Consider the following 23,090-nt stretch of genomic DNA (forward strand, 5'->3'; position numbering starts at 1 on the left):
CGGCTGTGGCGGCGGCGAGGCCCGGCTTCCCCCCTCCCTCCCTCCCTCCCTGCCCGCCCGTCCGCCCAGCCTCCCCGGTTTCCCCGCCAGCCGGCTCCGGGGAGGCGGCGGCAGCGGCGAGGCCCGGCTTCCTCCCCCCCGTCGCCTGCCAGCCCGCCGGCTGCCGAGGCGGTGGCGGCGGCGTTGCAGAGCGTCTCCTGCGCATGCGCAGGAGACGCTCTTGCACTTTCGGGGGGATTTAAACATCCCCCCGAAATTTTTTAAAAATTTTTGTATTTTTGTGCACACGTGGGGACTGGCCCACGTGTGCACAAACCTCCCCCGGCCCCCCAGCTGCCCCCTCCGTGCTGATTTAAGTATCCGCACGGAGGGGGCAAGTTGGCTATTAGATATATAGATAGGAGCCGAATAGTTCACACTTCACTAGAATGGAGAGCTTCCATGACAGGCTGCTCCTCTTCTCTGCAGTGCCAGCTGAGATAAACTGTATGACCAACTGAGTGCTGAAGAGAGCAGTTGGTTCATTCCATTCCTGAGGTTGTGTCAGTTGGAGCCATTCTGAAGGCAGTCAGTTGGTTTCTGACAGAGTTTGGCGTCAATGAGTCTGACAGGAAAAGTCAAACCTGTTCGCCTTTAGAGTGAAGGGGAAAGACTCCTTTGCTTTAACTGTAGTGAGAATTCAGTAGCAGAATTCAAAATCTAAAGTGTCAGCCTAAGCTGACGTACACTTTACACAGACGCCAGAACTGGGATAGTGATTTGGCAAGAGTGATTGGGTAGTGTGCTGAAACTACCTTTCAGGCCAAAAGAAACAGGGTCATATCTTCTGAGGAAATGATTAATTCCTGCCCAGTTTCTCAGGGAGTTTGGTTCTGAGGAGGACACTGGGTCTGTTATGGAGGGAAAACTATTTTAGATAACTTAGGAGACTGGAATGATTTACAGTTTCAAGAAAGGAGCTACGGTAGTTAGGTGCTCAAAGAAAGAGTCCAACTCCAGGGAAACTGCCCAAGCATAGGAAACTCTCTGAAGAAACCTTGTTGCTGTAACTAAGATACTAAGAAAAATACCTCTCACTGTTAAGAACCAAGAATATATGCAAACAAGCTTCTACAACCCTATTTTGCCTATAAAAAGAAGTGAAATCTGTTTTACCAACAGGTTTTACCTCAGTTTTTCCAGCCCCTGACCACACCTATCCATCTCCTGCCTGTTAAATAAACTTGTGTTTTCTGTTTGCTTGTTATAACCATCTCCAGTGCCATTTCAAAGGGTAAACCAAGAGGGCTCCTGGTTTTCCCCAACGTGGGCTGAGCCAAAAGCCAAATTATTTTTGGTGTGACAGGGTGGGACAAACAGGCTTTCAAAACCACAAATATTAACATGCTACTTGGGGCTGCTCAGTCGCAGCAAGGAACAGAATTTTGGCAGGGAAAATCTGCCTCAGAGTGGGGGAGTGACAGTGGTCCGCCATACCTCCCTATCCCCTGGCTTGACCCTCAAATCACCTGAACTCCACAGACAACCATGAAGCTAGGGCTGCCAAGCCGCGGCGGGGGATCCGTGCGTCGTCACAGGATCCCTGCCACGGGGGGACAGCGATATGCGTTGCACCGGCGTCGCCAGGATGTGACGCTACCCGTCGCTTTGGCAACGGGACTCCAAACACCCCCGTTGCCAGAGTGACGCATAGCGTCACATCGTGGCGATGCTGGTGCAACGCGTATCGCTGTCCCCCCGCGGCAGGGATCCTGTGACGACGCACGGATCCCCCGCCGCGGCTTGGCAGCCCTACATGAAGCTCTCTCCTGGGGGCCAAATGCATTTTGTCAGCCTGACATACTTCACAAGGCTCTTGCGAGGCCTCAGGCTCTCAGGAAGGGTGGGATACAAATATGGTAAACAAATCCCTGTTCCCTCTTTCTCTGCAAATAGCAAACAAGTTTCTAGAAAAAAGGGTTCTAGGTTAGCTCCCCCCTCCCCTGATATAGTAGTGTTCTACATGTAGGATCTTTTATTTTATCCCATGAGAAAATATTCCTGTCTGCACTAGGGTTGCCAACTCTGGGTTGAGAAATGCCTGGAGATTTGGAGGGTGGAACGCAGGGTTTGGGGAGGGGAGGAACCTCCACAGAGTATATTGCCATACACTCCACCATCCAAAGCAGCCATTTTCTCCGTGGGAACTGGTATCTATAGTCTGGAGGTTCATTGTAATTCTTGGAGACCTTCAGGCCCCATTGTGGTCAGCTCTTCACATGTCAATGAGGCAATGTGGTGTTGCACAATAGAAGAGAGATTATTTTTAAGTCATCTGCTTCTTCATCTTCATCTACTTTCTCCATGGGGACTGATCTCTATAGGTTGGAGGTTCATTGTAATTCTTGGAGACCTCCAGGCCCCATTGTGGTCAGCTCTTCACATGTCAATGAGGCAATGTGGTGTTGCACAATAGAAGAGAGATTATTTTTTAAAGTCATCTGCTTCTTCATCTGACCTGGATGGCCCAGGCTAGCCCGGTCTTGTCAGATCTCAGGAATTAAGCAGGGTCGGCCCTGGTTAGTTTTTGGATGGGAGACCACCAAGGAAGTCCAGGGTCACTACGCAGAGGCAGGCAATGGCAAACCATCTCTTGTCTTGAATGCCCTATATGGTTGCCTTAAGTTGGTTGCAACATGATGGTAAATAAAAATAAAAATCACCTCGGCAGATTGTGAATTAGGCCTCAAACGGGGGTTGCCAGCCTCCAGGTGGGATCTGGAGATCTGGAATTAGAACTGACCTCCGGATGACAGAGATTAGTCCCCTTGGAGAAAATGACTGTTTTGGAAGGTGGATTCTATGGTATTATAACCCACTGAAGTCCCCTTCCTAAGACCATTCCAGGCTCCATCCCCAGTTTTCCAGAACTTTCTCAATCCATATTTGGCTACCTCAAACAGACCTTGTTGTCTCCTTGGCCTCTAGGAGGCAGCTAGTCAAAAACAGCTTGCTGTATTTGATGGGCAGGGTCCGTATATCTGAGGCCTACTACTTGGGAGCTAAATGCCCTTCTGGCTTACATTTAGCTTTCCACATTCTGCAACAATCCTGATATTCTTACTGTAAGACATGGTGGCAGGAAGCTATTAGTACTTCCCCCCCCCTTCAGATTGAACACCCCAGCACAGAAAAAATAGTGCTGGGGGGGTTATGATTTTGAGTTTTGCCGACCTTAAGGCACTTTGTGATCTCCTGACCTGAATACACACAGATGGCAGAGACCCCTGGGAAAAAGAGGATGGCCAAGATGCAAGGCCACAAAGCAGCCACTGAGGCGCCAAAGGATCGCGTGGAACCATCCCAATCGCCAACAAATAGACAGCTGAGTCCATGGCTGACATGTGAGTGTGTTCCACAACAGGGGCTCGGGTCCAAATGTGATGCCCCCCATTCTAGGTTACAGCCCTCCTCCTCCTGGGGTAATTCTATCCACACCCTGATTTGGGAGCTGCTTTTCTGTGGCGTACTCTAACTGTAGTTCTGTAATGTTTAATTACAAAAAAGCACCACATAGTTGTGTGCAGGTGCCATGCAGGTGTTTTCTAGTCAGGGCCAGGTAGGGAAGCAAGACTTGTGCACCTGGCCTCACCTTGTTCTTCCAGGTTTTCAAAGGTTACAACAGCGCAAAACAGTGTCTCCAGGGCCACACTTCCACTGCATAAAGGGCACTCCTGTGGATGCCTGTGCTGGAAGGAATTGTATTCAAGATGATATCTCTATGGGTAGTTTCACACATTCTGGTAACCTCATGGAGTCGGTTAATGTGCTCATCCAATGACAGTCATATTTGTGCAGTGGTTGTGTAAGAACATGTCTGACCTGTAGAACACTGGCTTGCTCTAATGAATTCCCTCCCCTTGTACAGAGGATTGGCAACTCCAGGTTGGGAAATTCCTGGAGATTTGGAGCCTGAAGAGGGCAAGGTTTGTGGAGTGGAGAGATGTCGTCAGGGTATAGTGCCGCAGAGTCCACCTTCCCAAGCATCCATTTCTTTCAGGGAAACTGATGTCTTGAGTGTTGTAAAGTAGTCAAAAGTGTTTAATACTCAGACTATCAATGGATCTTGCTCTATTGGAAAGAAGAGATTTCTTTGCTTTTAAAAACCTTTATTTCTAAGGGTAAAAGGTACACGGGATTACTACAAATAAACATAACACTAACAGCTACATTTTCTAAGCTTTCTATAGTCAACACTAGCACACCGATAATGGAGAATCTCTCCTTCTTCTTGACCCCTAGAAAAGGAAGTCACCTGAAACAAACGACCAATCTGTATCACAGTAGAAAGCTACTTTACCCGGGCTAATTCCCCATTGGCTCAGTGCCAGGTATCCCCTTCCAGGTCGGTCTAAACAATAGCAATACTAGGCAAACAAGTTAACCCTATAATGACTGAATCGTCAGATCTTGTAAACACATACATTTCCAACATTGAGAACAGTTCTAAGTCCAGGAGCTATCTAGGCCACTCCTGGAAGCTGGCAACCTTACTTGTAGGAATGTTCAATGGTCACACAAATTGGGCTTTTGTCAGGTCACAGTTACTATATATGCATGATGAAATGGAGCTTGTTAAGCTTCAGGCTCAAGCTGGAAACACCCCTATTTTCCCTGGTTTTCCATTGACTTTGAAGACTTTCATTTTCCACTGAGGCGGCTTTTTCCCTTCTCCTCAGGCACTGATGATATTTTTCTCTGCTCTCCACACTGGTTATGAAAATCCGTGTTGTTATAGATGGTTTTCATTGCTTGCCAATTGTATTTGATCATTGCATAGGAACAGTGTTGCTGGTTTTGTGTCGGTTTCTCCTTTGAACTTTCACACTGCATGGCTCTCCTTTTGATTTCCGCAGTTCTCTGATCTTTCGATTGTTACTTGTTGCCTTTTAAAATTTCCTGTTGGAAAGGCAACTGACCAGGCGTGTGGGGTATAAATATCTTAAGTAAATAGGGAGGCGAGAGGCTTTTGCTCTGCCACTGAGCTCAGTTGTCAACCACCTGCTTTGTGTGCAGGAATCTTTGTCTCTGTGGGATCCCCAACTAAAAGATCCCTGGTGAGGGCAAATGAAGTTCATTGTTGGTAAGCATAAGGAGATATACATTGGGACAAAAAAAAAATCCCAACTTCAGGTATAAGCTAATGGGGTCTGAACTTGCTGAGACTGAAAGGGAAAAGGATCTCGGGGTCATAGAATCATAGAATGTTAGAGTTGGAAGGGACCTTGCAGGTCATCTAGTCGAACCCCCTGCACTCTGCAGGAGCATAGCCGAAAGATAGCTCTACAACATGGGTGAAAGATGGTCGTCCAGCTGCCGCTTAAAAATGTCCAGCAAAGGAGCATCCACCACCTCCCGAGGCAGTCTGTTCATAGTCATAGTGGATAGCTCAATGAAAATGTCAGCCCAGAGCCAGTGTGCTTCAGCAGTGAAAAGGGCAAACTCTATGTTAGGGATTGTTAGGAAAGGGATTGGAACTAAAATGGACAGTGTTTTAATGCCCCTGTATAAATAGGTACCACTTCGGTGGGAAGGTAACAGCGTTCCGTGCGCCTTGGTGTTTAGTCATGCCGGCCACATGACCACGGAAACGTCTTCGGACAGCGCTGGCTCTTCAGCTTTGAAACGGAGATGAGCACCGCAACTCTAGAGTCGGATTCGACTGGCTTTCGAGCAAGGGAACCTTTACCTTTTTATAGATCTATGGGGTCACCTCATTTGGAATACTGTGTACAGTTCTGGTCACCATATTCAAAGGCAGAGCCAGGAGGCAACATCAGGGGAAGGCCTCGGCCTCTATGCCCTGTGGTTGGCCCTCCAGAGGAACTAGTTGGCCACTGTGCGAGACAGGATGCTGGACTAGATGGACCACTTGTATGATCCAGCAGGACTCTTTGTATGTTCTTATGAGGGACTATGGCTCAGTGGAAGAGCCTCTGCTTTCCATTCAGAAAGTCCAAAGTTCAATCCCTGGCACTTCTAGGTAAGGATCAGGTAATATGTGATGTGAAAGACCCTGAAGAGCTGCTATCCGTCTTGAGTGGACAGTTCTGACCTTGATGGACCAATGGCCTGATTCAGTATAAGGAAGCTTGATTTCAGATAGCAGATGCTGGAAACAGGCTTCTCTGTTCAAAACCCCTGGAGGACTGCTACTAGTGAGGTTGTTTCAGAGCAGAGCCATGTTAGTCTGCAGTAGAACAGCTAGATTTGAGCCCAGTTAGCACCTTAGAGACCATCAAGATTTCCAGGGTGTAAGCTTTCAAGAGTCAAAGCGCTCTTCATCTGATGAAGGTATCTGACAAAGGGAGCTTTGACTCTCGACAGCTTATACCCTGAGAATCTCATTGGTCTCTGAGATGCTACCGGACTCGAAGAAGAAGAAGATGAGGAGGAGATTGGATTTGTATCCCGCCCTTCACTACCCAAGGGATTCTCAGAGCGGCTTACAAACTCCTTTCCCTTCCCCTCCCCACAACAGACACCCTGTGAGGTAAAAGAAGAAGAAGAAGAGATTGGATTTATACCCTGCCCTTCACTACCCAGAGGAGTCTCAGAGCGGCTTACAAACTCCTTTCCCTTCCCCTTCCCACAACAGACATTCTGTGAGGTAGGTGGGGCTGAGAGAGCTCTGACAGAAACTGCTCTCTTTCAAGAACAGCTATGCCAGAACTATGGCTTGCCCAAGGTCATCCAGCCAAGTTCATGTGGAGGAGTGGGGAATCAAACTAGGCTTACCAAGTGGCGGCAGGGGATCCGCATGTCTTTACAGGATCCCTGCCGTGGGGACGGCGATACGCGTTGCACCCGCCGTTGCCAGGATGTGACGCTACGTGTCACTCTGGCAACGGGACTCCAAACAGCCCCGTTGCCAGAGCGACGTGTAGCGTCACATCTTAGCGACGGCGGTGCAACGCATATCGCCGTCCCTGCGGCAGGGATCCTGTAAAGACATGCGGATCCCCCGCCACCACTTGGTAAGCCTAAATCAAACCCTGTTCTCCCAGATTAGAGTCCGCGCACTTAACCACTACACCAAACTGGCTTGCTCTACTACCAATAAGAGCAGACAATACTGAATTAGGTGGACTAATCATTTATAAGGTAGTTCACGAGAATGATCTTTACTGACTGACTGATGGGGGCTGTAGTATAACAGTCATCAAACAGGATGGCTGACTTTTAAAGTGGTCCCTCTACTGTCACTTTAATATCAGATTGATCTGCAGCATAAATACCAGGTGATGTTATTAACCTCCGTGCTATGAAAAGCTTCAGCTGCCCATTTCTACCTTTTAAGCCTCTTAAAAGGACAGGGCATTTCTCTGGAGCCCAGTTGGCATCTGTTGGCATCAAGTGCCGAATATGTAAGAGATGGCTTTGCTAAAGTCCTGAGTCATGGCTTGAGGGAACCCAGTGCATATTTTTCAGAGGTTTTTAAAATAATTTCAGACTGATTTCCCTGTGTGGTCCTGGGAAGAATGATCAAGCTGGGTAGCCATATTAGTCTGCCCGTAGCAGTAGAGAAGTGCAAGAGTCCAGGAGCACCTTAAAGATTAACAAAATTTGTGGCAGGGTATGAGCTTTCGTGAGTCACTGCTCACTTCTTCAGTGATATCTGAACTCCAGATATCTGAAAATTATGAACATATATTATGAAAATAGTTAAGAACATAAGAAGAGCCCTGCTGGATCAGACCAGTGGTTCATCTAGTCCAGCATCCTGTCTCACAGAGTAGCCAACTGTCACAGCAGGGCCAGGGGGCGTGATGCAAGTAAGCAAAGTCCAAGAGCAGTCCGAAGTCAAGCCGAGTAAGACAAGCAGCAAAGTTCAAACAGGTTTAAATCAGAATCCAAAGCCAGGGTCAGACATACCAGAGTTCAATGTCCATAAATCCAAACGATGCCAGAGGAGTCAGAGACGATAGCCATGGGTCAAAAGCCGAGGATCAAGACGACGAGTTCTGAAGCAGAGATACACGGAGTAGGTCCTGTCAAAAGACGTTTGCCAGCACAAGTTCCTTCCGCAAGAGGCTTGAAGATATACAGTGCTGGCTAATTACCACATTAGCTGGCAGGGAGCGAGGTCAAGCTCCAGTCAATACTCAGGGCTGAGAGATCGTCTTCCACGCATGCGTGCATTCCGGCGTCGATCTCTCAGCTCCTGTCTCCGTTGATTCCGGAGCCTGGTCACAGCTGGTGGTGAATCGGGCGAGGAATCTCTGTGCTGCAGCAAAGCCTGATCCTGTGCAGGTGTTTCCTGGGAGGCTCTATCCTCCTCATCACTTAGGGAGCTTTCAGCCACAGGAGCCAGCCTTTGTCTATAAGTTTCTGCTGCAGCACTTTCCTCAGGAGCCTGTGGTGTCAATTCCACATGCTCCAAGCTGGTACTGGCAGGTGCCTCATCAGAATCATCAGCAGGGGCAGGCATGACACCAACCAGTTCCTCTGAAGGGCCAACAACAGGGCATGGAGGCTGAGGCCTTTCCCTGGGCTTTAGGCTTACCAAGGTCCGGCGGGGGAATTGTATTTCCTGGCAGGAGCCTTGCCGCGGGGACGGCTGCACCCGCTGTCGCCAGGATGTGACGCTCTGCGTCGCTCTGGCAACGGGGCTGTTTGGAGTCCCGTTGCCAGAGCGATGCAGAGCGTCACATCCTGGCGACGGCGGGTGCAGCACATGCAGCTGTCCCCGTGGCAAGGCTCCTGCCAGGAAATACAATTCCCCCGCCGGACCTTGGTAAGCCTACTGGGCTTGCCTCCTGGCTCTGGGATTCAGAGGTTGACTGCTTCTGAACATGGAGGTTCTCCTCAGTCACCATGGCTAGTAGCCACTGATAGACCTTCCTTCATGAATCTATCTGACCCTCTTTTAAAGCCTTCTATGCCTGTGGCCATCATCACTACATCCTCTGGCACTGAATTCCACATTTTAATCACTATAAATACTAATTTAGTTAACTGTCACTCAGGGATTATTTGAAAAGACGAGTCTATCAGTGGCTACTAAGCATGGTGACTAAATGGAGCCTCCGCATTCAGAGGCAGTCAACCTCTGAATCCCAGTGCTTCATCATGGGGAGGCCTTGGCCTCTGTGCCCTCCAGAGGAACTGGTTGGCCACTGTGTGAGACAGGATGCTGAATTAGATGGACCATTGGTCTGATCCAGCAGGGCTCTTCTTTTTTTTCTTATGAAATGAATTCCTCAATTAGCATTTCTTGCATGGAGCGTGGTGGGGTTGGAAGGCAGGAGCAGGGAGAGAAAGTGACACAATACCCCAAAGCAGGATAATAGAGAGAGGCGGTAGGTGAGCAGCAGTCTCGAAGGATGGGGTTTAACCTTTTGTGGCATGATGCTGAATAAAAATTCAGCATAAGCTTTCTTATGAGAAAGCTAAAAGTGTAGAGACACTGATTTTTGTTCCTGCTGGCATGTCTCTAGGTACCCAACTGTCAGCTTCTGTTATCTCTATTAACAAATCCTTAAGCTTTTGAAGGGCAGGAGAGAGAAATGTTTCCTGGAATAAACCTCATTTCAGTATTTGACATAAAGCATGATGATGGGCGATGAGGAAGCTCAAATTCTGCGCTCATCAGAAAAATATGCCAATCTACTGAAACACATGCAAATCTAAAACACAGGAACAGGCTCGTTGTATGTCTTCTTTCCCTGTTTTTGCAGAATGTTGATGTTGGCCTGCATAGAGCTGTGTGGGGACAGGAGGAGATTTATTATGACAGTTTGGTGTAGTGGTTAGAAGTGTGGACTCTAATCTGGGAGAACCAGGTTTGAGTCCCCACTCTTCCACATGAAGCTGCTGGCATGACCTTGGGTCAGTCATGGCTCTCTCAGCCCCACCTACCTCACAGGGTGTCTGTTGTGGGGAGGGAAAGGGAAAGGAGATTGTTAAACTGCTCTGAGACTCCTTTGGGTAGTGAAGGGCAGAATATAAATCCAATCTCTTCTTATTTTCTTTATTTATCATACGGCAGAGGGTGCAATTCCAGCTTGTCTCCTCGTGGGGCACCCTGGATAATGCTAAAGAACTAGAACTTCTGACTTCCGGTTTTGGCGTTCGCCATGGCGGTCGCTTCCCCCGGTCCTCCAGTAGAAGGCTGCCAGAGCCTGTGGTGAGGAGGGGGCGCGATTGTCCGCGCCACCCCCAGAGTCCCTGCAAGAGGCTCCCAGCCATGGGGCACAAGAAGGCTCTTCCTCCAGCAATCCTGCCAGTGAAGGGGGGCTTTCCCTAAGCCCCAAAGGTCCCACCGCGGAGTGTCCCGAATGGGAAATAGAAGCGCACACTGGAGCAAGCGTTTGGTGGCCAAGCAATTTGAAAAGGAAAGCAGATCTATCATTGAAATGTGAGTTGGAGTTTAAGCAAGAACCACCGAAAAGCTAAGCGGAAACCTACCCTTTGAAAGCGAGGGGAGGGGATAAGAAAAGCTAAGCAAACTTTGCATTTATAGAAAAGGGACTACTGAAGCAAGAGAGACTGATATTAAAAGCATTTAAGAACTTACCAAGCTATTTAAGGTGTATCAGAGACTGTGATAACTTATATAAAAAGTAAACAATCTCAAACATGGCGCCCACGAGGAAGGGTGAGAAAGACAAACAAGTAAAACCAAAGCTTCTTGCTGGAACTGCTGGCCCAGCGAGTCCTTCCCCTAGACAGGACATAACTACAGAGCTACAAAAGATGCTGACGGAAGCATTGCGACCCCTGCTGGAACAAGTGATGGCATTGCATAGCAAATTCGATGCACAGCAATTGCAATTGACTGAAATAGCAAAAAAAACAACCAGATAAAACTGAACAAGAAGTAAAAGAAATGGATACCAACACTAAAAAGCTTAAAAAACAACTGCAGGTGATGGGGGGAAAAGAGATTGATGGAGGAGTCTCAATTGTTACAGCTACAAATAGAGAGAGCAAGCTATGTCTTAAGATTTCAAGGTGTTCCTGAAGAAAAAACTGAGAATCTGAAACAGACTATGTGTGATGCATTAAGACCTATGTCAGATATAAAAACAGATACACTACAAAGCAAAATAGATTTGATCTATAGATCATATCCAGAATTTACAAGAAAAAATAATCTGCCTGGGGAAGTGATTATAAGATTCTCTAGAAGACAAGTGAGAGATCAAATTCTCAAAGCGACAAATGGATCTACCTTGAAGATCAAAGACAAAGAAATAAAAGTGTTAAAGGACATCCCGTTTGAAATAAGAAGGAAGAGGAGGAGATATAGAGACTTGGTGATATTTTTACAAAAGAAAAACATCCCCTACAGATGGCTAGTTCTCGAAGGCACAATCTTCAAATTTATGGACAAGAAAGAAAAAATTGACTCTCTCGAAAAGGCACGTGAATTTTTGCGTCAATATAGTCGTCCATCAGGAGAGGTAGAAGCTGAGAAAGAGGACAGCACCAAAGATAGCGAAGAAGAAGGAGCAGTGGCATCTTCAGACGAGGACTCTAAATTAGGGGCAGTGGCCCCGAAGACAAGCTACCATTTGAGAAAGCAAAAGTATAAAAAATGAGACGTCACTACACTCTGAAAGCTCTTACAATGTATTGTTATAAGTCTTATATTGCTTTTAAAGAAGTCAGGTGTTTAAAGTCATATTATTAACATAAATTGATTGTTAGATGACCACATTCAATGAACTTGAATTGAATTTTGAGCTAAAAGCTAATTTTGGTAAGCAGTATGTATGACCACCATCTCTTGGGGTTTTAGTGGGTTTTCTTTACTTTCACCCATAGTATGTAGTTCCCATTCCTAATTTCATTGTAGTTTTATAGTTTGTAGTTTATAGAAAATGCAAATAAAAAAATCTTGTACGGGGGGGGGGCACAAGAAAACAACAACCTAGAACTTCTGGCTGCCAGACAATCTTAGGATCTCCTGGCTACGTTACACACATGGAAACAATTTATGATGACTGAGGAAGAAGGGCGCAGTGCTGGGCAGGAAACGTAGTTAGTTGCTAAAAAAATGCAGTCTATGCAAATCTGGCCAACCGTACTGGCCATCTACTTCTTGTACAGATTTGAAATTCATTGCATTTTACAGAAAAATTCTTTAAGTGCCAAATGAAAGTTTAAGACAAAGTCTGAGTAATCCTGGATATCCCATACTAGCCCTATCTAATCAGATCTTGGAGGCTAAGGTCAGTGGGCCCTGGTTTGTACTTCAGTGGGAGATCTCCAAGGAAGTCCAGGGTGGCTACCTTCCAGGTCAGGGTACAGTTCCCTTTGGGGCTGACTAAATGCTTCTGTCATGGGTATGCGTTTTGCTTTGTTTTACTACTGCTCTTTTTCTTTCTCTCAGGCATGGATGGGAAGAAATGCAGCGTATGGATGTTCTTACCTCTTGTACTGACACTATTTACCTCAGCGGGACTATGGATTGTGTAAGTCACTGTTGTGATTTCTTTTTTTAATGATTCCTGGAAGGAAGAGTTCTTCAACACATAGTATGTGTCAAGGCGAGATAGCTCATTGCTAAGGGGACGTTATTATGGCTGGAAGATCTCGCTTGACTTACTTCATCCTTTTCCTGGTGAAACCTGTTTTGTCTCTTGAAAATATCCATTTGCAGGAAACAGAGATATATAGGGATGTGGGTGTTGTACATCTGAAATACAATTAAGGTTCTACCGCCACAGAATCCAGATTTTGTGCCAAGGAGATCTGAATTAGCTCTATATGTATGTATGTACATATGTATGGGTCATCACACCGTAGTCACTACACAGAGGGTGGCAATGGCAAACTACCTCTAAAAATTTCTTGCCTTGAAAACCCTAGGGTCACTATAAATTGGCTCTGACTTGATAGCAAAAAAAGAGCTGTCAAGATGCAACCAACTTTTGGTGACCTAGACAAAGAGTTTTTGAGACAAATGAGAATGAAGCTAAGGTGGTCTTTCAGTGCATTCCTTTGCAAAGTCTCCAGTTCCAGCTCTGACCCAACTTAGCTTTTGAGGTCTGATGAGATCGGGCTATGTCATACCATTCTGCTCCCCTCATTAGCACTATGTTTGTTTGTTTTTTTGGGGGGGGTGCCATCAAGTCACAGCTGACTTACGATGACCCCATGGGGTTTTCAAGGCAAGAGGCGTTCAGAGGTGGTTTGCCATTGCCTGTTCTATGCTATTGGAAAATTTGTTTAGATAATCCTTCAGCTTTTGAAACTCAGCAAGGATTTCCCACTCGATAGTACATTTTTGTATCTGTAAGATAATTGCTTTTTTTGGAAGGAAGGAAGGAAGGAAGGAAGGAAGGAAGGAAGGAAGGAAGGAAGGAAGGAAGGAAGGAAGGAAGGAAGGATTCTTTCCCTTTTTTCTGTACTTTTGTGGGATTCATGCAGAATGCCCTAGATGTTGCAGCTGGTAGTGGAAAATGTAAAGGAAGTTTTATAGTTTTCTCCTTCTATCGATTTGGAGTGCCATGGCACTGTCCTTTTGGAAGGAGCCAAAGCTCAGTAATAGAGCCCATATTTTGCCTACAGAATGTCCCAGATTCAATCCTTGGTTTGTCCAGTAAAAAAAAAAGAGTTCGTTTTGGGAAAGATGAATCTATGCCTGAGAGCCCCGAGAACCACCACCAGTCAGCATAGAAAATATTGGCCTGCATGAAGCAATGGTATGACTTAATCTAAGGCAGGTTGATTTGTTTCTGGCTGTCTAAAACTGAAATTTGTACAAGAAGAGGGCTGAATATTGTGCTTAACATTCTCTGGGATTGCACTCAGAGTTAACTGTTCTTAACTTTGACAGGTTCATATGTTTCTACTGCTACATGACTTTCTACCATATTGTAAAGTACTAGAGGCTCTCATAGCAGCATGGCCCACTGTTAGGGAGTTTCTGGCCCAATTTCTGTTGCACTGCAGTGCCACCATTTCAGACGGCCAAAGAGTGTACTGCAGCTTTCAGTTCAGAGGGAATCAAAGAACATGCGGCACCAGCAAAGTCCTGTAAACTGCTGTTTTTGACTTGGCTTACTTGTTTTGAGCTGTGTTGCTCAATTGCGGGTTGTGCCCTTCATAGGCCGATTTTCTGTTGAACTTCCTTTGCTGAACTATCTCCAGGTCACCAACTATGACATCCCCTTCCTCCTCCAAGAACAAAAAGGCAAAAACAAACAAACAAAAATGATGGTTGTATTAAAAATATCTCAGCTTCTCCATTTTTCTTTTGGCAGATATTTTATAGCCGTAGAGGACAACAAAATTTTACCACTAAATGTGAAAGAAAGGTAAAGTACTTAAAAAAGCTATTTTCTAATAACAAAAGCCTTCATTATTCAATATTTTGAGTACTTTACAGCATCTCTTTTATCAGGTTGTGTGTGATTCTTTGGAACAGTGTTGAGAGTGTTATTCCAGAATTAGCTTGCCTCAAGCTTAGAGTTCAGTTCTCACAGGATATGTTTCTGATAGTGGTCCCATTCCTCTTGGGGGGGCAGGGGAATCCCCCACCCGCTGCTCCTGTTGCCCATTGCTGCTCTGCATGGTGGTGAGAAAAAACAGAAGGAGAAAAAAGCCCTCAGGGCTGGCTGTGGGACTTTGTCACAGTATAAAAAAGGGAAGTGACTTAGGTAGCTCTAGGAATTGATGGGAATCCTGTGGTTTTTCCATAGAGTTTCTGCTGGTTCCTAACGTTACCCATGTCACTTCCATTTCTTTACCAGAAGAAATGTGGTGCCACAGCCACCATCATGGCTACCCATATTCCTACCCACAACTCTCCCACCAGTTGCCAACCTAGTTTCTGATTACAGGCAAATTCTTGGATCATAAGAACCTAAGAAGAGCCCTGCTGGATTAGACTAATAATTTATCTGGGCCAACATCCTGTCTCACAGTGGTCAACCAGTTCCTCTGGACAACCAACAATAGGGTACAGAGGTCGACTCCTTCCCCTGATGTTGCCTCCTGGCTCTGGGATTCAGAGGCTTAGTGCCTCTGAATGTGGAGGTTCCTACAGTCACCGTGGCTAGAAGCCACTGATAGACTTATCCTCCATGAATCAATCTAATCTCCTTTTAAAGCCGTTTATTCCTCTGGCCATCACTACTTCCTTTGGCAGTGGATTCCATATTTTAATCACTCTCTATATAAAGTAGTATTTCCTTTTGTCTGTCCTGAACCTACTGCCCATCAGTTTCACTGGATGCCCTCGAGTGCTAGTATTTTGGGAGAGGGAGAGAAACTTCTCTTTGTCCAGGCCAAACAACAAGAGTGTGAATCAGTAAAGGAACTACACCAGTAACAGGGCTGCCAAGCCGCGGCGGGGGATCCGCACGTCTTCACAGGATCCCTGCCGCGGGGGACAGCGATACGCGTTGCACCACCGTCGCCAGGATGTGACGCTACGCAGCCCTAACCAGTAATCTTATTAATTTCACATTATCCTGTGATATTGTGCTTGATTTCTGCAGTCTGCTACAAGTGCTGTGCTTTTGTTTATCCACGAAGCACATCATAACTTTAAAACTGGCTCTACAAGGGGTCCCCAACGTGCTGTCCGTGGGTGCCATGGCACCCTCCGACACGTTTCCTGGTGCCTCCCAACCGTTTTTACAAAATTGGTGGACCAGGTGAGGTTTCCACCAAGCAAGGCTTCTGGTTGGCCATGGGAGATTTTGTTGGCTGTACAGATTTTTAAAAATAGTGTTTTGGTGGCAACTGCCACCACTGCACAAGGATCTTCACTGTGTGACTGAAGGTAAGCTGTGGCAGCCATTTTGCGGCTGGCTTCATGTCCTGCAGCAGCCATTTTGTGGCTGCACTGCACCCACCATGCTGTGTCAGAATTCCAACAGTGGCTGCAGGCTCAAAAACGGTTGGGGATCCCTGGGCTCGAAAATAGTCTGCATTGAACTGTGAGCGCTACAATATAATGTGACAAACTGCCATTTTTCCCCCCAATTTCACTTAGGAAACCAGGTCCCCTGAAGCCGCCTTATATAAGGTAATGAGGTTGTTTTTTTCATTTCAACTTGGCCCATTTCTGATCAGTGGACTTCTGTTTAATCTTTGTTGCAGGCTTAGTAGAGTTACACTGATACTCGTTATATTTTTGAAGTATTGCAGGTGATGCCCCTCCTGCAAGCTGTGTGTTTAGCCAAGTCATGAACATGGCAGCATTTCTAGGTAGGAGGTGCATGAAGAATGCCTGGTTTCTTTCTTTTTTTTTTTTTTTCTTCTAATTTTCATCATGGTATAGTCAGACTCTGCCTAGTAAATATCCAGTATCAAATATTGGAGTGTCAACGAGATGTAGATACTGTTGCATGTTTCTCACAGTTGAGTTAAATCTTCATTTGAGTCGGTCAACTTCCGACCGCAGATGTGGCCTTGCATCTTGCCAAACAAAAAGACACCCTGCATGTAGCAGTCTACTGTGTAAGGGGGAAAGGATTCTGACCTAGCCTAGAAGTCTAGTATGTAAGGGGAAAAGGAATCTAAGGCCCCGTTCACACGAGGCGATTTGGCCCGGGAACGGGACAGTTTGGAGGCGGATCAAAGCAGCGCGATCACACCACAACATCTGGGAAGCGTTCTGCTTCCGCCTCCAAACTGGCCCAAACCCGGGAAGAACCGCCTCAAACTGAACCACCTACCTCGGTGGTTCAAACGGATGAGGCGCCTCTTCCCGGGCGTCTGATCGCCGGCGCTCCCTTGCGCCGGCTCAACCCCGGGCCGGAGCCGAACTGCGCATGCTCTGACATGCGCAGATCGGCCGGCTCCCGGTTAGAGCCGTCTTTTCTCTCCGGCGTTTGATCGCGCCGGGGAGAAAAGGCGGCTCGGCCGGGGGGTCCGTGGGATCCCGCCGAGCCGTATCAACGTTGGCGCGGCTTTTAAAAGCCGCGCTTTAAAGGGCTTTTCCCCTGCCGTGTGGCAGGGGCCTAACACAGCCTTCTCCCTGATGCACTAGTAACAGTAACAGAATTGCTAGTTTTCTGTACACTGTATTCAGGGATGGCCAGACTTGCTTCATGTAAGAGCCACGTAGACTAAATGCTCGAGACCCACAAGTGGACTTTGGAGGAAGAGGCGGGTTTGAGGGAGTGGTCTGAAATTGACATCACAGGAAGAGGTGGGGTTTCCATGCAGGATGTGACATCATCGGAAGGGGTGGAGCTGGGAACCAGGAGGCCATGGTGAAGCCAAATTAAAGCAGCGAAGCAGGGAAAATGGAGGAAAGTCAAGCTGACACCAGCAAGCAAGGCCTGGGCAGGGCGTGTTGCACTACGCATTTGCTTATGTGTGTTTGTGTGTAAAGTGCCATCAAGTGGCAGTCGACTTATGGCAACCCTGGCTGCGGTCACACGGAGCATTAGCCACGCTACAGAGATGGAAGATAGGCAGATTTTCTGGGCGCGATCACAGCACCACATCTGGTAAGCGTAGTGCTTCCGTGGCGAACCCGAGGCTTCCCGCCGAAGATGCGGGGTAAAAAACTAGTACCTCCGAGGTACTAGTTTCCAGAAACCGCGGGGCAAGGGCGGGCGCCTGATCGCGTTTCTGGTGGTAGGTCGTGGCATCCGGCGCCCGCCCATGTCCCGTCACTAAAAGATGGTTTTTTTCAAGTCTCCACGGGATGCGCACAAGCACCCAATGGCGCATGCGCACACTTCGTTTAAAAACAAACAACACAGCCCCCTCCTCTTTTCTGTACCTCCCCCCACTCCTGTCTCAGCCTGCTCGAGAGGAACTCTCTGCACCGGGCAGCAGAGGGGGAGGTGCAGGGGGTGTGTGGCGGGCGGGGGGGCCGGCTGAAGCTCCTCCTGGAGGGGACCGGACGGAGGGCACAGTTTGCATTCCTCTGCAGCCCTGGAAGGGGTTAAACCCGCCGAGCCTTTTGCTAGAGAGGCCACTTCTTTGCTGCGCCACAGGATTGTCCTTTGATCAGCACCTCTCCCCTAACCACAGGACCTCGACAGGACGTCTGATCGCGCAGCCACGCGTTATTTTGCTCCAGGGCAAACAGCCACACTTCCCCCCCACATTTTCCTGCCCGTGTGACCGGGGCCCCTGTAGGGTTTTCAAGGCAAGAGACATTCAGGGGCAGTTGGCCATTGCCTGCCAAGTGATGTGTTGCTGGGATGCTAAGGCATAATAAAAGCACACAGAGTATTCAGGGCTTAAACTGCATATTCTGTCAATGTGTCAGGTCGGGTAGTAACTCATACCCACAGTTCAGAAAAGGGCAAAGGTTCTTTCTCAAATGTTTATCACAGCTCCTATTTAAACTTTCAGCTTATTGGAATGAATGTGTATGAATTCTGACTATGCCCAACTGAAACAGATTTGGCAGGTAGAAGTTAACTCTGTGCTGCATTCCATTCCTCCTTAATTCTGATTTAAGGTAATTTCTAAAATTAAACCCAGAAAGGGAGCACATGCAATTTACCAGTTTTCAGTTGATAAAACACAGCAAAAAGCAATCTTGTGAGCATGTGCATCATTCCTATCAAGATGCCTTTGGAGGACAGAAACTTCTGTGCACTGATAAAACTATGCAGAATAAAGATCTTGATAGAAGCTGTAGTGTAATTTGGCTTCGCCATGGCCTCCTGGTTCCCAGCTCCACCCCTTCCGATGATGTCACATCCTGCAGGGAAACCCCACCTCTTCCTGTGATGTCACTTTCAGGCCACTCCCTCAAACCCGCCTTTTCCTCCGAAGTCCACTTGTAGCTCCCGAGCATCTGACATTTAGTCTACGTGGCTCTTACATGAGGCAAGTCTGGCCACCGCACGCCCAACACCCTCCCCGAAGACCCAGGCCTTACCTTTCTGCCTAGGAAAGAAGAGGAGTCACGTGTGGCCCCCCGCTCCTCCAGGCCCAACTGAGGGCTGCTGGGGGTGGGGCTTAGCTCCTAGGAAGCTAATTTCCCTCCCAACTCTTCCAACCCACTCATAGTCTCAGAAAGCGGAGGGAAAAATCCCTCCGCTTTCAAAGGGGGGGTGGGGGGGAGGCTCGGGAGCTGCAACAGAGGGCTCTGCGAGCTGCATGCGACTTACGAGCCACAGTTTGGCCACCCCTGCTATATGAGAAGACGAGTCAGTGGAAAAGACAATAACGCTACGAAAAGTTGAAGGCAGCAGAAAAAGAGGAAGACCCGACGTGAGATGGAGGAACTCAGTCCAGGAAGCTTTGGGCCTCCGTTTGCAAGACCTGAGCAAGGCTGTTAATGATAGGACATTTTGGATGTCATTCAATCATAGGGTTGCCATAACTCGGAAGTGACTTGATGGCACTTAACACACACACATGCTGGTAAGCTAAGCAGGCCTGGCTTGATAAGCTGCCTGAAGGTCAAAACACAAACATCTACACACCGGGAATTTGTTTTGTATGGCTGTGTTTTGTGCCATCAGGTTGCTTCCTACTTATGGCAACCCTCTGCAGTAGGGTTGCCAAGTCTATCTTCGCCGGGAGCGGGGGGCTCCCAGCCGGCGTCTTGTGCGCGTGCACGCATAGCGCGCACACACAGCACGCACAATCCCGGAAGTGATGGGAGGACGCCAGGCACGCTGGGGCAGGGCCACAGCCATACAAGGGAAAACCATAGAGTTTTCCCTTGTATGGCTGTGGCCCCGCCCCTGGCGTGCCCGCATCACTTCCGGGTGACGCGCACGTCGGGGTGGATTTCCCCCTGGGGCCCTATCCGGGGGGACTTGGGATCCCTACTCTGCAGCAATGACATCTAAAACATTGGCTCCTTAACAGCCTTGCATAAGTCTTGCAAACAGAGGGCCCTTGTGGCTTCTTCATCTCGCGTTGGGTCTTCCTTTTTTCCTGCTGCCTTCAGCCTGTATAGAAGACTGTTGATCATGTGAGTCTGAAATGGTACAGCCCAACTGCAGGTCTGCTGCTCCCGTGAGAACGAGGCGTATAAAGTGATTATTATGCGGAACATTTATTAAAATACATGGATGTTGAAACATTCGTGCTTCCCTTCCCATTTGCTCTGTCTTTAAAATCACTACACTGTTGCCACGATTTTTTATTTGCATGACACTTTTGCTAGCTTTGAGTGCTTTAGAATCCCGCATGAGTGTGAACATTGCCGGAGCGGACTGCGCACATCATAATTGTGTTGATGTGCCATTTAGATGCGATACACATTTAATTGTAACAGAGTATAATTCCCACATTATACGTAGGAACTGAGACACTGTCGCTGTATAGCGTCTGTGTAAATACCTACTTTCCTAGTTGCTTGTAGCAAGTAAAAATTGCTTCTGGGGTGGGCAGACTCAAGTTTTGCATATGCAGGTATAGTAATTAGGGTTGCCAGCCTCCAGGTGGGGACTGGAGGTCTCCTGGAATTACAACTGATCTCCAGACTACATAAGTCATTATTTATTTGGAATATTTACTCCACTTCTGGAGAAAATGGCTGCTTTGGAAGGTAGACTGCATGGCATTATATCCAACCAAGGCCTCTCCCATTCTCCCAGGCTCTGCCCTCAAATCTCCAGGTATTTCTGAACCTGGAGGTGGCAACCCTATCTCCAGGCTCCACCTAGTGGTTGGCAATTCTACTTATGACTGCTTTCTAGATGAATAGCAGCTGGTGGGAATGATTTTGAAGAGAAAAACAGCTAACGGGAAGGAAGTAGGCAATACTTTAAATTTGGCAGAAAATGTAGGGTGACCAGGGGTCATTTCATAGAAAAAGAGCTAGGGGAACTCATTAGCATAACTCATTAGCATATGCCACACCCCCTGACATCAGGGGCCCGGCGGTGGACCTGCAAGGCCGGCGGGAGTGCGAGGAAGCCCCGCCAAGGCCCTCCCTGGCCCCAGGCAGGCAGGGGTGGGGAGAGGTGGGGAGGAAGCAACTTACCCTCCCTCTTCTCCTGCCTCCTGAGGGCCGGAAGCGGGGCGGCCGGAAGCGGGGGGCGGGGCTTCGTCATGTGCCCCGCCCCCCTGCACCTCACCCGGGGGAACTGCGTTCCCCCGCGTTCCCCCCCGAAATGACCTCTGAGGGTGACTGAGTATCAGGGAGAACGGGATCTGTTGGACAGATGAAGGGAGTGTGGTTCACGAAGGAAGGTCAAAATTTCCTCTTTTACCCAACGATGAAAGGAAAGGGTTCCCTTGTTTTAGGCAAATGGAAATCAACAATCCAAAAGAGTGTACTGAGAGAAATGGTGGCCCTGGAGAGCCTTATAGGGCACTATTGGGGTGGGGGGTGTTGCCTCAGAATGACCTAGAAATAGCCCCCACAAATCACAACATGGAGTGCACACCAGTGGGCTTACTTTTCTGTGCATAACCTGACACACGCATCCTGCAGACAGAGGGGCTGTAGCTAACCCAGTGAGTCAACCGGGGGCAACATAATTGGAAGAGAATGCCAGCTCTAGATCTTTTTTAAAATATCTTTTAAATAAATATATATATATTTTATTTTATTATATAGTTGAAAGGGTAAGCTCTTGATCTTCTGAACTCCTGCAGGTATTTGCCTGGAAGCAGACAGTACAGTGCAGTTCACTAAATCTAGCTTGTGGGCCTCAGTTTGGATGTATAATTGCAGTTGTACGTGGAGCTCTAACAGCAAGTGTGTGTGGCTTTCTTTTCCTCGCTTAGCACTTGTGGTGGCTGTCCTTCGCTTTATTCAGCTAAAGCCAAAGGTCCTGAACCCCTGGCTTAACGTGAGCGGCCTGGTGGCGTTATGTTTGGCCTCTTTCGGAATGACCCTTCTTGGCAACTTCCAGGTACTGTGCTCTCTCCCTTCCCAATTAATTATGCACACGAACACATGTATGCATTAAGCTGTGCATGAACAGATATGTGCATTTATCAGACCATTTGGCCCATCAAGGTCAATATTGTCTACTCAGAATGGCAGCAGCTTTCCAAGGTCTCAGGCTGAGGTCTTTCACATCAACTACTGCCTGGTCCTTTTGAACTGGAGATGCTGGGAACTGAACCTGGAACCTTCTGCATTCACAGCTAGTGCTCTGCCACTGATCTTTTGGCCCATTTTCAGGCATATGCAAACACATTTATTTTTTAATATTTCTAAATAATGGCTATTTTGTTTTTTAAAAGTCCTACACAGTCATATCAAATATATAAAATTGGTTAGCTCAGGGGTGTCACATATAAGGCCCGAGGGGTGGAACTGGCCCACCCAGGGCTCTTATCCTGCCTGTGAGCAACTGGTATGAGGGAGGGAACAGGAGGCTGCTGGAGGGGGAGTGGGCGGAGCCACTCCGATCGTGGCTTCAGTGCAGCGGAACCATGTCTGTGGCGGTCAAGGAGAACCCCTTCGCCTCAACAGCAGCCCCACTGGTAACTTCGGAGCCACCGCAGTTGCATTCATGCTGGCTCTGGGTTCTAAGGCGAGGTCGCATGCCACTCTGCTTGGCCTACAGCTCTGGGGATGCTGTCCCAGATGGCAGCAGGGATCACCATTTACACATGGGGAGGCACAGACAATCCTCTGCTGGGGTCTGCTGGTGGCCAGCACTGCTGCCGTATTCGCGCCCCCCCCCCCCAAGCGGTGACTGTGCTTTGGCCCATGGGGCAGCAGTTTGGTGTAGTGGTTAAGTGTGCGGACTCTAATCTGGGAGAACCGGGTTTGATTCCCCACTCCTCCACTTGCACCTGCTGATGTGACCTTGGGTCAGTCACAAGCTCTGGCACAGCTGTTCCTGAAAGAGCAGTTTGTGTCAGAGCTCTCTCAGCCCCACCCACCTCACAGGGTGTCTGTTGTGGGGAGGGGAAGGGAAAGGAGTTTGTAAGCCGCTCAAGTGAAGGGCGGGGTATAAATCCAATCTCGTCTTCTTCTCCTCAGTAGTTTCTTTCTACACATTGAGGGTCTAGTCCGGCCACCAAGCATGCGACTTGGCAGCTGGGCCTCCCTCCCCCATGGAACACCCGGTGGCCTTTAGCCGTAGGCAGCTGCCACCTCATGGGGGGCCGGTGCCAGCACTTTCCAACTATACTGGTCCCTGGGTAGCCTGGGGCTTCCGCAGTGCCCTCTCCCCCATCAGATGATCCAGCAG

The 23,090-nt window shown here is 48.1% G+C and overlaps 1 protein-coding gene across 2 annotated transcripts in view; it reads left to right on the top strand.

Moving 5' to 3' along the window:
• The window catches only part of TMEM150C (transmembrane protein 150C), a 53,470-nt gene that overhangs the window by 19,982 nt on the left and 10,398 nt on the right, over positions 1–23,090 (top strand). Inside the window, exons 1-6 of one of the 2 annotated variants that reach the window (XM_015415353.1) lie at positions 3,340–3,383; positions 12,380–12,461; positions 14,256–14,309; positions 15,995–16,027; positions 16,142–16,209; positions 21,667–21,794. In XM_015415353.1, coding sequence (XP_015270839.1) covers positions 12,382–12,461; positions 14,256–14,309; positions 15,995–16,027; positions 16,142–16,209; positions 21,667–21,794 — 363 coding nt within the window. In that variant the 5' untranslated portion in view covers positions 3,340–3,383; positions 12,380–12,381. Of the gene's footprint in view, positions 1–3,339; positions 3,384–12,379; positions 12,462–14,255; positions 14,310–15,994; positions 16,028–16,141; positions 16,210–21,666; positions 21,795–23,090 lie in introns of those variants that run through there. The other variant, XM_015415344.1, reaches the window with a different exon arrangement.

The sequence above is a fragment of the Gekko japonicus genome, unplaced genomic scaffold (assembly GCF_001447785.1).
Source record: "Gekko japonicus isolate JY-2015 unplaced genomic scaffold, Gekko_japonicus_V1.1 scaffold1995, whole genome shotgun sequence".
Taxonomy (NCBI): Eukaryota; Metazoa; Chordata; class Lepidosauria; order Squamata; family Gekkonidae; genus Gekko; species Gekko japonicus.